Raw genomic sequence first — 14,647 nt, 5'->3', positions numbered from 1 at the left:
AAGTAACCAAGTGAAGTGAGTTAACTGTGTAATGAACTACTTTAATTGATTAAGTGCAGAGTAACAACACAAACCAGCAGAACCTGCGGCTCTCCAGAACCCAGGTTTCAGATCCCTGTTTAAGAGTCTAGTTTGCCAATCCTATCACACAAACTTAATAAGAAATAGACAAATAAATGAATTGATAACATGGACAGTTGAATAAAACACAACTCAAACAGTATTAATCCAGGTTTTCAATGTCTTTATTCAATCAAAGTCAAACAGACATTTTATTATTACTTGTTTATTCCTCCTTGTCGTAGAATTTGTTTGCTGTTCATTATTTTGAGTCACAGCATGAAAGTGAATGTAGCACAGCACAAATAACTTAAAAAACCCAAACAACAACAACAACAGAAACATCACCAATGTCACTACACCAACTCTGTATTTTTTTCTTCCTACAACGCATGAGAAAAAATGAATGTGTGCTCTTCAGATTAACCACAGAGAAAAGGGGAGGCCTGAGATGGAGGGAGTAGAGGAGCGATAGAGAGAAAACAGACTGAAGGGAGAAGGGAGGGGAAGGGACGTGGGTGTGGAGAGAGCAAAGCTCAGGCCACTTCCTCTTCGCCTTCCTCCTCGAACTCGCCCTCCTCTGCGGTGGCGTCCTGGTACTGCTGGTACTCGGACACCAGGTCGTTCATGTTGCTCTCGGCCTCGGTGAACTCCATCTCGTCCATGCCCTCGCCGGTGTACCAGTGCAGGAAGGCCTTGCGGCGGAACATGGCGGTGAACTGCTCCGAGATGCGCTTGAACAGCTCCTGGATGGCGGTGCTGTTGCCGATGAAGGTGGCGGCCATCTTGAGGCCGCGCGGCGGGATGTCACAGACGGCGGTCTTGACGTTGTTGGGGATCCACTCCACGAAGTAGCTGCTGTTCTTGTTCTGTACGTTCAGCATCTGCTCGTCCACCTCCTTCATGGACATGCGCCCGCGGAACACGGCGGCCACCGTCAGGTAGCGCCCGTGGCGCGGGTCGCACGCCGCCATCATGTTCTTGGCGTCGAACATCTGCTGGGTGAGCTCGGGCACGGAGAGGGCGCGGTACTGCTGGCTCCCCCTGCTGGTGAGGGGGGCGAAGCCGGGCATGAAGAAGTGCAAGCGGGGGAAGGGCACCATGTTGACGGCCAGTTTGCGCAGGTCGGCGTTGAGCTGGCCGGGGAAGCGCAGGCAGGTGGTGACGCCGCTCATGGTGGCGGACACCAGGTGGTTGAGGTCTCCGTAGGTGGGGGTGGTGAGCTTGAGCGTGCGGAAGCAGATGTCGTAGAGTGCCTCGTTGTCGATGCAGTAGGTCTCATCCGTGTTCTCCACTAGCTGGTGGACAGAGAGGGTGGCATTGTAGGGCTCCACCACCGTGTCGGACACCTTCGGGGAGGGCACCACGCTGAAGGTGTTCATGATGCGGTCGGGGTACTCCTCCCGGATCTTGCTGATGAGCAGGGTGCCCATGCCCGAGCCCGTGCCCCCGCCCAGGGAGTGGGTGAGCTGGAAGCCCTGCAGGCAGTCGCAGCTCTCAGCCTCCTTCCTCACCACGTCCAGGACCGAATCCACCAGCTCCGCCCCCTCTGTGTAGTGGCCCTTCGCCCAGTTGTTTCCGGCGCCACTCTGGCCTGTACATGACATCAGTATGAACAGGACAGTGGTCATTGGTAAGCACGACATCAATGTGATTCAGAGAGTGGTCATTGGTCAGCATGACTTCAGAATAAATCAGAGTGGTCATTGGTCAGCACAGTGCAGGGATAATCAAATCTGGCCCATGGGGCCCAGTAGTACTGCTGGTTTTCATTCCTCCCCTCCAATCAGGGACTGATTTAAACCTGACGCACCAGGTGAGTGTGATCTCCGGTCACATCATTGGTCTATGGATTATCATACAGAATAGAAAAAACAGAAGTACTACTAACCTGGAAGGTCAGATTTGAGTATCCCTGGCATGGAGGACTGTACAAAACATACAAAAGCCTAGCCAGGTTTTTTCTTCTTTCGGCTGCTCTGATCAAGCTGTTTGGACGTACTTAATGCTCCTTGTAAATCACTCTGGATAAGAACATTTGTGTAAAGGATGCAATGTAAGGTAATGCAATTAGGGACTCAGAGATGTGTTACCTTAGTGTGTAATTGGTGGAACGCATGGCCACTCACCAAACACAAAGTTATCGGGTCTGAAGATCTGTCCGAAGGGCCCGGAGCGGACTGAGTCCATGGTGCCGGGCTCCAGGTCCACCAGGATGGCCCGGGGAACAAACTTCCCACCTGGAAATGCCAAAAATATTCAATTACATACATGAGTGTGTGTGTGTGTGTGTGTCTGCACATGCGTGTGCATGTGTGTGCGTGTGTGTGTATGCCTGTGTGGGTGAATGTGTATGTAAATCACCCTTGTGCAATCTTTATATTATGCATGCAACCCATGTCTACAGAGTCAAAAATTACCCACCCTCATTATCCCCCAATGATTGAATTTTAAACCCAAAATATATTTTTCATGTAGAAACAACCTGTCACTCATGAACAAATCAGCGAATAGTCCACAGTGATTGCATTTATTCTGTCTATACCACTCATTTTTACAAAAAAAAACACACAATTGACTTTTCTTGCTGTAATAGACGTGTGATGCTTAACTTTGATTATGAATTTATTTGTATGTGTGCACTGTCTAATTAAAAAAAATATTATTACTTCAAAAGTGTAAAAAAATTGATTCCATTCAGTTTTTCGTTCTTCAGAAAGAGATAGCACACCAATAGCTTACAAAATTACAAAACAAGATTTCAATGTATTTTACTGAAAGGTAACATAAGAAATAACATTCTTAAACTTTGTTATTATTTTACAGGGCAATAGAGTGCCCAGCGCTTGGCTGCGTGTTTCTCCACTCGGCGCATGGGCGACAGTACGCGAGCCTGCAAGCGTGCTCTTTGCAGATGCATTTCCCGCACTTGCAGCACGTGGTGTTTGTTTTACAGCCCTTCTTCGTTGGGCAGAAATGGCATCTCCTGCGTTTGCCTCCCCCGGCTAAAGCGGCTGCAGACGGAACCTCGGGCGGATTGGGGCCAGGTTCCACCCCCTGGACGGCTCTCGCGAGGGCCGCCGGAGCCGCCGTGCGGGGTGGGGGTGCCCCCTTCTTTGTATTTGGGGGGTCACAAGCTCTCTTCCCAGCTGGTCCAAAAACGCCCTCTTCTTACTCCGCTTGCCGGCCATCCAGGTAGGGTTGAGCTTGTTCCAGATGATGACGGCGTTGTGGGAGGACACGTCGATGATGTTGTAGAAGATGACCAGGGGCCAGCGGGCGGTCACCCGCTTACAGCTGTAAATTCCAGTGGCTTTTCCCAGATTGACCACTCCTCCTTTGCTACGGTTGTAGTCCATGACGACGGCTGGCTTCCTGTCCTCGCCGTCACCGACCTCAGCGTCCTTGTGCAGGGTGCTCAGGAGGACCGCGCTCCTGTTCCTCTTCGGGCAGTAAGAAACAAGAGTGGCGGAGGGGATGAAGGCAAACTTGGAGGAGAAGACCTCGCGGCCCTTTCTGTTCTTTCTAACCTCGCCCACCATGGTCATCTTCCTCTTCAGGAGCTCCTGGCCGAGTTCGTATGAGGTGAAGGAACTGTCGCACGTAATATTGCGCCACCTCAGACCTTCAGTCATGTCTAGCAGGATACGCACGCCTCCATTTTTCTCCAGAGCTCCACTGGCAGCCTTCCTAGTGTTCACTTGCATGTTCCACACGTAGCTGGATGTGGCGTCACAGAGGGTCCGTATCTTGATTCCGTACTTTCCCGGCTTGCTGGGAATATACTGCCGGAAAGGACAGCAACCTTCAGACAAATGAAAAGAGAGATATTTCCTTTTTTATCAGTGTCACAGAACATAATCGGCCAAATGGTGAGTATGTTCAACAGTGACGTGCACTTCACGGTACAGACGGGGAAATTGTAATTTTACCTCTGAACGGACCCAGCTGCTCGCCCACGGTCACTTCAGGCCCAGGGTTGTAAAGGCAAGGTAGACGCTCCGCCCACTTCTCCCAGACGTTCCGGATTGGCGCCAGTTTGTCTGGGACACGCCCCGCCCGTCTGAACTCACGGCTGTCAAATCTGATCATTCTCGAGAGAGTGTGAAAGGACTTCAGGGGCATGGTAGCATGAAAAATGGCTCTTCCAGTTTGGGCATCCCAAAGGTTGGAGGTAGGTTCACCTCTGGACCGGCTAAGATCAGCAGCCCCACGTAGGCACGCAGGTCAATCTCGTCCATTGTCTTCCAGTCTTCTCCACACTCCGGTCTGTGTGTAAGCATTGCTTTCAAGCGAAAACTCACGCTTTGTGTCCGATTCATTTTGATGCAGTAAAATACTGTGTGTGTGTGTGTGTGTGTGGTTTTGTGTTCTCACCTGTGGCCTCATTGTAGTACACGCTGATCCTGTCCAGCTGCAAGTCACTGTCACCGTGGTATGTCCCCGTGGGGTCGATGCCATGCTCGTCACTAATCACCTCCCAGAACTGAGAGAGAGAGAGAGAGAGAGAGAGAGAGACGTGTTGTAATATCTTAACTTCATATTTGTAAGGATGAGCAGGGTTCCTGGGTAATTTATTTGCTATCCAGACTGTACCTGCTCCCTTGGATCCCTAGGTTTGGGGTGTCACTAAAGGTGCGATCGCCACGGGGTGTCAGCAAGAACACCAACAACAAGGATTCCGACTCTTTCAACTTTATTACGACTGCAGTCCAGGAAATGCAGACAGGTGGAGGTGGGCAGTGATGTGGGGGATGAGGTATGATGAGGTGTGGTCCTAAAGGGGAGGGGTTACATATTCAGTGACATAAATGAACAGTAAATTATAAACTAGTTACTATGTACAACTGTTTGAACATTTGACTGCATAACTACTATTTGCCACAATAGAGTCTACAGCAATAGACGGACATCTTGGTAGACTCAGTGAACAGATATAGCAGCCATCTTGAGAGGCCACCTAGCTATACTTGCAGCGGGCAGCCATGTTGAGGCCGACCCACTGGCATACTATCAGTTGCCTTTACGATGCCTCTCAACACTCATACAACAATAGCCATTAGCTAGCATGAACTGACATTTAAGCATAATGCAATTGCCGTTAGCAATGGTAAATTGTTAAGACACAAAACAGCTAGCATAGTAAACAAACACTAATAAACACACATTTAAAGCATGCAGATAACAGTTACTACAGGGCGGTCCTACCATTAGTCATATAAAAAATATTCTAACATGCAGGCAATACTATATACAATATACATTAATTAGTATAATAAGCTGTCCCTCACCTTAAACAAACGTCCAGGCACTTACTTTGGGCATGCAGGCACACTTATCTCAAGGCCATTTCTTATCTGCCAGATAAGAATTTCCCCTCTGTCCTCTCAGTCTAGAATCCAGAACCACTAACTGTTTGGGGAAGGGTTGAGGCTGACCATAAACAATTGTGCATGATGCCGTGTTTTGATTAGTGGGAGCCTACAATGGTCAGTCGCAGGGCAATGCACCTCCCCAATCACCTTGCTGTAGTGTCTGAGGGGGCAGACCCAAAGGGTTAGCCTGATGTTTAACACAAGGCAGGGGGTGAGAGGTGGGCAACAGGAAGCAGTCAAACCAGTTCCGTCTGGTGATAACAGCACACACCTTGAGGAATGTGGCTTCCAACCCCTGGTCCTACTGGCCTTTCATACAATATAATTCATTCCATATTTTTAATCACACACACACACATAAACACACTATGATAAATCCACAAGATCTCATGCACACATACAATATATGTGAAGTCTTTCTTATTTATGCTTATTATAATATATCTATTTTCATACTGTTTTGGTCAGGAAAAGAGAGTCATTCTGAAAGGAAGTGCGAAAGAGCGGGGGTGGGGTGGGGTACCAAGAAGACAGAGTGGATAGCAAACCTCAAAACATTAGTGTTCGATTCCAAATGTGATCGTTAATATTCAATCGAGCAAAATATGTATGCGATCATTGTCCTTTATTTATCAGCTGTCAACGGATTTAGTGAAATAATGCTGCACGGATTTACAACATTTTGACTGAAACGGGTCGCCTCTGAGCTGCCATTTTCACGAATCCCCTCCCATTACCACTGGGTCTCACGGAAAACGTCCACCCAGGCCCTCACAAACAATGCCGACGCGGGTAAAATACACTATTCGACGATCCCAACGTCAGTATGTTAATGGGTTATAGCGGCTGACAATAATTCACTAGGCTACCTGTGAAATATAACGATTCATGTGATTACGTAATTCTCAGCACATACCCCGTGTTCTTTGAATTCGCGTCCCCCTCTATTGGTGCTGAGAAAATACTGTCATAAATGAATGAAATATAATTAAGCAAGACGAGAATGAATCGCAACATAACTGTACAAGCGAATATACTATCGGCACCCATCATGTTCAGGTTCTGAAAACAATTATCTACAAGCTACTATTTCTGGATGGATGTATTCATTCTTTGAACGTACAACTACCCATAAACGGCGCCCCTCTAAACCCTTCTTCTTTGCTTTATCTTATTTTACCTTGGCTCCGATCTGATTTCCACATTGTCCGGCTTGCAGGTGGACTATTTCGCGCATTTTGATGGTGGAAGCTAGGGCGAGCGGGTTTAGAATTAAAAAAGGTTCTGTGATAGCTCGGTCTGCTCCTGATGCCGGATCACGACGTCTGCCGTTTCAGCTGATGTGCTCGTAGTATGCTGCAGAATTACGTCATCCCCACGACAACGAAGGACCGGAGACAAGAGTTGGACGAGCTCTTAGCCAGAATAATGTGACAGGCATTTCAAAACTCTGGATTGAATAATTTGAAAAAAAAAAAACAGTGTTGACGGGGTATTTAGCAGTGTGCTGAAAGTGGAATGAGGTGTCAGTCGTATTTTGGACAGTCAAGGGTTTGCCGAGATGACGACACAGACCATCTACTCTGGTACAGCATTCCTTAGCATACACCATCTGCACCTGCGCGAATCCAGCGGCACAAAGAGACGTATTCACAGAATGCGTAAAATTCTCTTGGAACTGAAACGATGAATGGATTGTTCGTGTGACCCGAAAGCACGTCACTGTCAGTTGCGTTCTAATTGTGTACGAACACAATGATCTCTTGGTACCGCCCTTAATAACGCCTTATGTTGGTCAAAATCCCGTCACTGTATACCATCCATGTTCCATAAACATAAACACCTTGTCATCTACGAGTTTACAGTTGTACCAATAACATGTTGCCCAGTCAAAATCGTACCATACAGTATTTGGTACAATAGGCTACGCTGCTATTGTTCGCGTGAATATGAATAATGTCTATTCAGTAAAGAACTCGATAGCTGCTTCTAAATGCGCGTGTTTCCAAGCATGCGGTTTTTTATCAGTAATTCTAATTTGTTAGTTCCCTGTTTTAGAAGCATAACTTCAGTACTTTCAGGATATAATACAATATTAAGTCTGTGAGCCTTACTATATCCCAATCATGCCCATATCTCCCCCAGTTGCGGGTTCTCCGAAGAGACGTGTAAGGGTTTAATTTTTAGTATGCTGGGGAGAGAGACATTCAATATTCAGACTCATGCAAGTGTACGCACCTGTAAATGTACTTAAAATTTTGCACATATGAATACATTGGTAACTTTATTTTATTCCTTTGCATGTGTTCATGCATCATTTGTATTCCCGAGTAGCTGTTTTAGGCTGGGCCTTTGTTCTATAGGAAAGATATATCGCATTACAGACATTTAGCAGACGCTCTTATCCAGAGCAACTAATATCCAATTAAACAGCTGGATAAGGTTAAATACCTTGCTCAAGGGTACAACAGCAGTGTCCGACCAGGGAATCAAACCTACGACCTTTAGGTTACAAGACCAACTGCTTAGCCATTATACTACACTGCCGCTGTGTGTGTGTGCAGCTGGTAACTAGACTAACATCTATGATGTAAAATATATAAATAAATACAAACGCATATGTCTAACAGTTTATGCTGGATAACATAGTTATCAACCCCATTTTATAGCAATGTCCAAGTGCCATAATTCAGCAAAAAAATAAAAAAATAAATTTTGCTGAAATTTCAACCGCCCTAGTTAACCAATGTTTTCATACATCGAGTAACCATTTATTAACTTAGAACTCAATGCATAGGACTCCCAGCCTTTCCAATGGTGCTGGGTGGAGAATCAGATGTTAAAAATAAAAAAAACGTTCGACCCGCAGTACTCTGCTCCAGCTGAAACTCTTTATTGGAAAATGTTTAAAGCATAAAAACGGACAACGTTTCGACTGCCATAGGCCTTTGTCAGGTCTCACAGTGGAAGGTGACACTGTACGAATATATCCAGTTCCCTCCAAAAGTAGGGGAACAGTAGAGTCAAATGTGTTATTTAGCTATATACTTAAGGCATTTAGATCTGAGATCAAAAGATGAATATGGGACCAAAGGACAGACAATCAACTTTCATTTCATGGTATTTACATGGTATTTACATGCACATATGTTTTACCACTATAAAGAAACAGACGTTTTTATGTTGAGTCCCCCCCAGCTGTCCAAAAGTAACTTAAAGTCTAATATTTGGCTGCATAGCCCTTAAGTGCAATAACAGCAGTGAGTCTGTAGGGCAATTCACAGAAGTCTGCCTCTCATCAGACCCCAAAAGAATACAGACTGTTTACTATGCTGACAGGGAGCCAGCAAGTGAGTTTAAGTGACAGTGCCCAGTTGCAAAACATTCGATTGGATCAGCATTATATAAAACTTACAGTAGGCTCTCCATAATACAGTGAAATCACGTTTTGTATTGTTGGAAAGCTGATGTCATGGGGGACTAGTTGGTGTCTCAGCTATAAAGGCTAACCCATTGTAACATGCTTATCAAGATAGCGTAAGCAGTACCGTTGTACTGTTTTGACATGATTGTGTCTTTATTTGATGGCTTGGGATTTTTCCTTGTATATCTAAAGAGAGAAGTGTAATGGTTTGGGGAGGAACCAATTATTGAAGAATGCACCCCCTCCTGTCCACAACCACAACTATTAGTAGTGGTAGCCACAGGAAGAAAAGACAGGATGAAATAAGCATTTGGGACCCCCAAATCAGGGGTGGGACCCTGCATGAAACCTCATTCACCCATCACCACAGTGTATGATAACCCCCCCCAAAAAAAATCTTAAATGGACCCCTTTCAGCCACTAGATGGCAGGGTAGTACAGTGTATAGGCAGGGAGGGCAGCCGCACTGAATACTGAATCGAATTTTAAAAGCGCGTCTGTTCACCAGCTCTGCACACGGCGCATCAACTGAAGCACAAATCTTGCCAGACCAGGAGCCTTTTCCACAGAGCGGGATTACTGAGTTAGCTGGATGACCTCGCTGAGTAAAACAGCTCTTTTTACTTCAGTCCCTGTTCCAGATCTGGGATGGTTCCGGGTTTTACACAGCGCAGTCATCCAGCTAGCGCAGTAATCCAGCTGTGCTGAACAGGCGCCAAGGGCCTGTGTCATGAGGCAGGATTCTCAGGAACGGCCACCTGGTGGTGCCCACTGCCCTTCAGCCTTATCTTGCCCACAATGTCCAATGGAATGGCCCACATGAGCAAATAAGGGGGGGGGGGGGGGGGATAACGGCAGCAATAGACAAAGAATGGTACGCACCAGGTTTTTCACAAATTGCCAGCCGACATTATGATTACTGCCTAATTTGCCAACAACACAACATAGGAAAAGCACAGGAAAAACCACACCAGCTGCACACCCTTCACCTTGGGATTCATTTAGTAAACATTCAAATAGATTTTGATCCAGATGCCAAAATGATGTGTATGTGATGTGTATTTTTTTACATGTTTTCTGCAAGAAGGCAGATGCAAAAACTGTCTGAAGTAAGTCATTTGCATGTTTGGAATTCCTGGTAGTATCAGAAGTGACTGGAGCACTCACTTCACGAGGAAAAAAGGTTAAAGAACTCTGTACTGCGCCTCTGCGAACATTAAAAAGAATCTCCACTGCCCGCACCAATCAAAATTTGCAGCAGATGTGGGACAAAAGAATGGGATTCTAAAGAGTGAACTGGCCAAAATCTGCGCGGAGACAAACTTGAAATGGCCGGACGCATTACCAGTCGCGCTGATGAGTACGAGGGTAACCCCAGGCTGTGAGCATATGCACGGCCCACATGATGTTCTCACAGGACACCTTTTTGTAGTGTTTGTGTGACTGTCATTGGTCTTGTGAAAAGTGTCAATCATGGGAGGTGGTTCCTTCATTACAGTTCCCCCTAGGAGAACTCCTGCTTTTTCATGTACACCCATTAAGTCCTGAAACATGCCAATTTCTACAAAAATGGCAGTTTTTTACGAGGGGTGATTCAAATGTACAATTTCCTGAAGATCAGACCACATTTAACAAGTAATTAAAGCAGAAATCCAGGTAATTTCAAAGGGTTCACTAACCTTTACTTACAACTATATGTGAACATGATATTTATAGCAATGTCACAAATGGTCATCATGTCTTATACAATAGAAACAATAAAACTACTGTTCATGTTCCGAGAGAAAATATTTTCATGTTACAGCTGAAGGTGAACAAATTGTATGGGAGTCACTGTCTTTAATGAGCACACATAATTAACTGTATCGGTCAATACAGAAAGACAGAGACAGACAGGCAGAAAAGAATACAGGTAGATAGGTGAAAGGTGCTGAAACAAATTTCCATCGGTTACCTGTAGAAAAGCACCTGTGCTTTGCGGTGCTCTGTGTTTTGTTTTTATTTAAATGAGTTTGTCTGGTGTTAGAGCTCACCTGTTCCAGGTGTTCATGCTGGACAGCTATAAAGAGCACAGCACACAGGAATCAATCGCTGTGTGCCATTAGACCAGCTAAGGGGCTACTTTGAGGAGCCGTCCTCACTCTGGTAAGAAATGCAGCTTGGGGCTATTTACAATGCTCACTGGTATACTGTGTGTCTGTTTCCACACACTGTCACACCCAGTATGTGTTTGTTTGTGTGTGTGTGTGAGAGAGAGAGAGAGAGAAAGAGAGTGTACATGTTCATAAGAGAGAGAGAGTGTGTGCATGTGTGAGAGAAAGAGTGTACACGTGTGTGCATGTGTATGTGTGTGTGTGTGTGTGAGGGAGAGAGTGTACACATGTGCGTAAGAGAGAGAGCGTTTGTGCATGCGTGTGTTTGTGTACATGCTTGCATGTGTGCGCATGTGTGCGCATGTGTTTGCATGTGTTTGTTTGTTTGCGTGTGTGTATGTTCTGCATGCATTTGTGTGTGTAAGTTGGCTAAGTCTAGTGTTCTGTGTTCAGCAGCAGCAGCTGGTTGATTGTGAGGGCCGCTAGTTGAAAAGCTAATGTTGGTCATGCACACTTGGGTGAAGATTGGCTCTGCGGGCTGTTTGCATGCTGGGTGACAGAGCTTTGAATGCAGGTTACCTCAGTCTTGACCTCCAGATTTGAATCCGATTTGATTGGTCTCAGGATTCACCTAAATCATGCTTCTCAGGAGTACCATATGCATTCTACATACACTATGGCACAGTGCTTGGGCTGACCATAGTGTAACATGGCAAACAAGGAAAAAAGAAGGCACCTTAGATTTTCCTTAAAATTAATTTTTCAATGAGGAATGAACACAGACAAGACAAACACAAAATACTCCACTTGCCACCTTTTATTACTTGTTAGAACTATAACAGAAAAGTCCTGGGAACTCCATTGCTTTCAAATACCAGTAGTGATTGCAACATGAACAAATGAATGTTCAGTTAAAAAAACATTCTAATCACATATTTGTGATCTTACACCTTAGAGAGTTTACAGAGAGCCACAGCTGCTACTGTGCTGCTAATAGGCCTGTGAGTGGTGCCAATGCTGTCCAAGGTTCTGAATCTCTCAGCGCTGTGTATGTGTGTGTATGTATGCCTCTGTGCATGTATGTGTGTGTGTGTGTCACAACCTGGTCTAGGGTCTGACCGTAACAGGGCGAATGATAAGAAAATGGGTCGGGGAAACGTACTGCAAACTGACCAGTAACTCTGGTCCCTATCTGTCTAACCAAATGTAACTGAAAACCGGCTAGTCTTCGAAGGGTACTAGGTATAGGGCGGCTTTGAACGCTGAGCTTTGGACCATTTGTCGGTAGTCTGAAACAAAAAATTTGAATAGCGTACCCCCAACGGTGAGTTAAAACTCCACCCAGCCTATCTTCAAAATGAATGAAGGGAAAATAACAAAGCACAATAACAATCTTGTGTCCCGATGGAAGGATTTGTAGTCCAGCTGGGAACACACAAACTAACCGGAGCTTTACACGGTGAGCAGACGGAGAAATGAGTCGAGGTTGAGAACGAGCGAATGGTCAAGCGTAAAATCCAATAAGCAAACAAAGCAGAGGGGCTAGGTGAGAATCGGAATCGAATATTCAGAACGAATGGTCAGACACACAAAGCGCTAAAAATTAGATGTGCAAAGGCAAGAACTGGAGTCAAAGGGAACAACTCAGTGGCAAACAAACCAGGAGGGCGAGACGGGAATCCGAATCAAACAAAAAATTGGGTTGAATACACAAAGTCAATCGAAGTAATCACTATACACAAGACACCAAGTACGAGTGCAAAGAGCTAGTCGCCACTGGTAAGTGGCTAACAAACAGACAATCAGATTACGAACCAATAAGATGAAACACACACACAACAGAGACAAATGTAAGCAAAACTTACAACAGGGGTCGTAACAGTGTGTGTGTCTGTGTGCGTGTGTGTGTGCATCTTAGGGAGTGAGTTGTAAAGAGGGGTGGGTGCATGAGTTGGCAGTGAGTATAATGAAAGTATGATTGCATTTTATATGTTGTGCGATACATTAAATTATCATTAACCTTGAAAAAATGGGTATGGAACTGGTTTAAAGTAAAGGGGGAGTAATTATGAAAATTATTTTTTTTTAAAAACATCTTAAGAAAAATAGTTGGGTGGACATTCAAGAACCATTCCCAAGAACTATATCCTACCTGAAGCACATTTTACATTTTTGATTTGATTTAAGTACCCAAACTGGTTTGGCTGACTTTACTGGTTGACTGCCCTTGAGAAATAGTCTTCCATACAAACACATATCACATTGTCCATCTATCCATTATCAAACCCGTTTATTATCCAGTTGGGGGCTGGAGCCTATCCCAGCCTGCATAGGTCCAAGTGCAGACTGACACTTTTTTCTGGTTTAACACACTTTAAATGTGTTTTTTTCTTCTTTTTTTTAAATCAGAGGTTGTTTTGTACAGCAGACGTCCTTGTGTGTGAAGCACCACCATGCGTGTGGACATCAACCGCCTCTACGCAAACCCCTCCCTCCTCTCCAACAGCTCCGCCTACGACCCCTCCCACCTCGCGGGCAACTCTTCCCACGGCTCCGCCCACGGCGAGCCCGAATGCCCTGAGCCGGCGGCCGGCTTCCTGTTCTGGATCGCCGTGGAGATCCTCACCGTGGCCCTGGGCCTCCCGGCCAACCTGAGGGTCCTGTGGGCCCTGCTGAAGAGCCAGGTGGACGCCTCCACCTCCAACGTGTTCACGGGCAGCCTGGCGGCCCTGGACGTGGTCTACCTGGCCATGGTGCCCGCCCACGTGGCCAACCACCTGCTGCTGGGGGACGCGGGCCTGCAGCGCTCGCTGCTCTTCTTCTTCGGGCTGAACGAGATCGGCAGCCCGCTGCTCCTGTCCTGCGTGTGCCTGGACCGCTACGCGGCCGTGCTCCACCCCGTGGCCTTCATGCGCTACCGCCACGCGCGCTACCGCGCGGGCTGCGCCGCCGCCGTCTGGGCGCTCACGCTGGGCTACTCGGCCTACGTCGCCGGCGTGGACTTCCGCCACAACGACTGCATCTTCATCGCCCTCTTCATGGCCGCCTTCGTCGTCCTCATCTTCTGCAACCTGTCCATCCTGCGGGCGCTGCGCCGCTCGGGCCCCGCCGGCGACGAGGTCCACCCCGTCAAGCGCAAGGCCTTCCGCACCGTCCTCGCCGTCTTCGCCGTCGTGCTGGTCAGCTACCTGCCCGCCGTCGCCGTCTACCCCTACGAGCACATCCTGCCCGAGGAGGCGTTCGAGTGCTACATCTACCCCGTCTGCTACTCCTTCATCACCCTCAGGGCCTGCCTGCAGCCCCTCCTCTTCCTCTTCCGAGCCGGCAAACTTCCCTGCCAGACGGGCCCGGGTCAGGTGATCTGCTGCTCCTCCACCAGCGACTGAGTAAATATTTGATGAATAAATTAAACGCGTAGTTGCGAACCTGAAGAGGTGACAGTGAACAGGTGTTGTTCACCCCTTCCATTTTTATTAAACTGAACCATTTACAGAATGCAATGTAGTCCGTCTCTTTTATGTGCAGTTTGCAAACAAAAGAGCCACTAATATCGTTGGTCCTTATGTTGCTATTTAATATGTATGGTTAATTATTTTCCCATTTTTCAATGTTTCATGCTAACAGCTAAGTCTATAATGTGCTCTTGAATGCTTGCGGCAAGTTCAACTGGAAGCATACCTTGTAAACCATGCCCA

General features: G+C 46.5%; 3 protein-coding genes across 4 annotated transcripts; 1 reads left to right on the top strand and 2 right to left on the bottom strand.

The window, feature by feature from the left end:
- Positions 1–223: 223 nt before the first annotated feature.
- Positions 224–6,931, bottom strand: LOC118221830 (tubulin beta chain). Of its 2 annotated transcripts, XM_035407229.1 has the most exons (5): positions 6,616–6,931; positions 4,657–4,837; positions 4,438–4,546; positions 2,190–2,300; positions 224–1,654 (listed from the first exon to the last, which is right to left on the bottom strand). In XM_035407229.1, exons 4-5 carry the CDS (start codon positions 2,248–2,250, stop codon positions 597–599), a joined length of 1,119 nt encoding a protein of 372 aa, XP_035263120.1. In that variant the 5' UTR covers positions 2,251–2,300; positions 4,438–4,546; positions 4,657–4,837; positions 6,616–6,931; the 3' UTR covers positions 224–596. The 2 variants fall into 2 exon arrangements, with proteins under 2 accessions (XP_035263120.1, XP_035263119.1); XM_035407228.1 differs by lacking the exon at positions 4,657–4,837 and having other exon boundaries at positions 6,616–6,921.
- Positions 2,307–4,431, bottom strand: LOC118221831 (piggyBac transposable element-derived protein 4-like). Its single transcript, XM_035407230.1, has 2 exons — positions 3,993–4,431; positions 2,307–3,865 (listed from the first exon to the last, which is right to left on the bottom strand). Exons 1-2 carry the CDS (start codon positions 4,183–4,185, stop codon positions 3,066–3,068), a joined length of 993 nt encoding a protein of 330 aa, XP_035263121.1. The 5' UTR covers positions 4,186–4,431; the 3' UTR covers positions 2,307–3,065.
- A 6,474-nt stretch (positions 6,932–13,405) lies between the features above and the next one.
- LOC118220383 (somatostatin receptor type 5-like) lies at positions 13,406–14,338 on the top strand. Its single transcript, XM_035404249.1, has one exon. It carries the CDS (start codon positions 13,406–13,408, stop codon positions 14,336–14,338), a length of 933 nt encoding a protein of 310 aa, XP_035260140.1.
- The last annotated feature ends 309 nt before the right edge of the window (positions 14,339–14,647 follow it).

The sequence above is a fragment of the Anguilla anguilla genome, chromosome 2 (genome assembly GCF_013347855.1).
Source record: "Anguilla anguilla isolate fAngAng1 chromosome 2, fAngAng1.pri, whole genome shotgun sequence".
Taxonomy (NCBI): domain Eukaryota; kingdom Metazoa; phylum Chordata; class Actinopteri; order Anguilliformes; family Anguillidae; genus Anguilla; species Anguilla anguilla.
The sequence above is the reverse complement of the archived record's forward strand: the minus strand, read 5'-3'. Positions and strand labels throughout refer to the sequence as shown.

Excerpts from the sequence above, each read along its gene's own strand:
- LOC118221830 (XM_035407228.1), bottom strand. The coding sequence starts at position 6,672 with ATGCGCGAAATAGTCCACCTGCAAGCCGGACAATGTGGAAATCAGATC. Across the intron at positions 2,301-4,437 it reads GTACTACAATGAGGCCACAG|GTGGGAAGTTTGTTCCCCGG; the intron begins GTGAGAACACAA and ends TGGCATTTCCAG. Across the intron at positions 1,655-2,189 it reads ACCCGATAACTTTGTGTTTG|GCCAGAGTGGCGCCGGAAAC; the intron begins GTGAGTGGCCAT and ends TGTCATGTACAG.
- LOC118220383 (XM_035404249.1), top strand. The coding sequence starts at position 13,406 with ATGCGTGTGGACATCAACCGCCTCTACGCAAACCCCTCCCTCCTCTCC.
- LOC118221831 (XM_035407230.1), bottom strand. The coding sequence starts at position 4,185 with ATGCCCCTGAAGTCCTTTCACACTCTCTCGAGAATGATCAGATTTGAC. Across the intron at positions 3,866-3,992 it reads GCAGCTGGGTCCGTTCAGAG|GTTGCTGTCCTTTCCGGCAG; the intron begins GTAAAATTACAA and ends ATTTGTCTGAAG.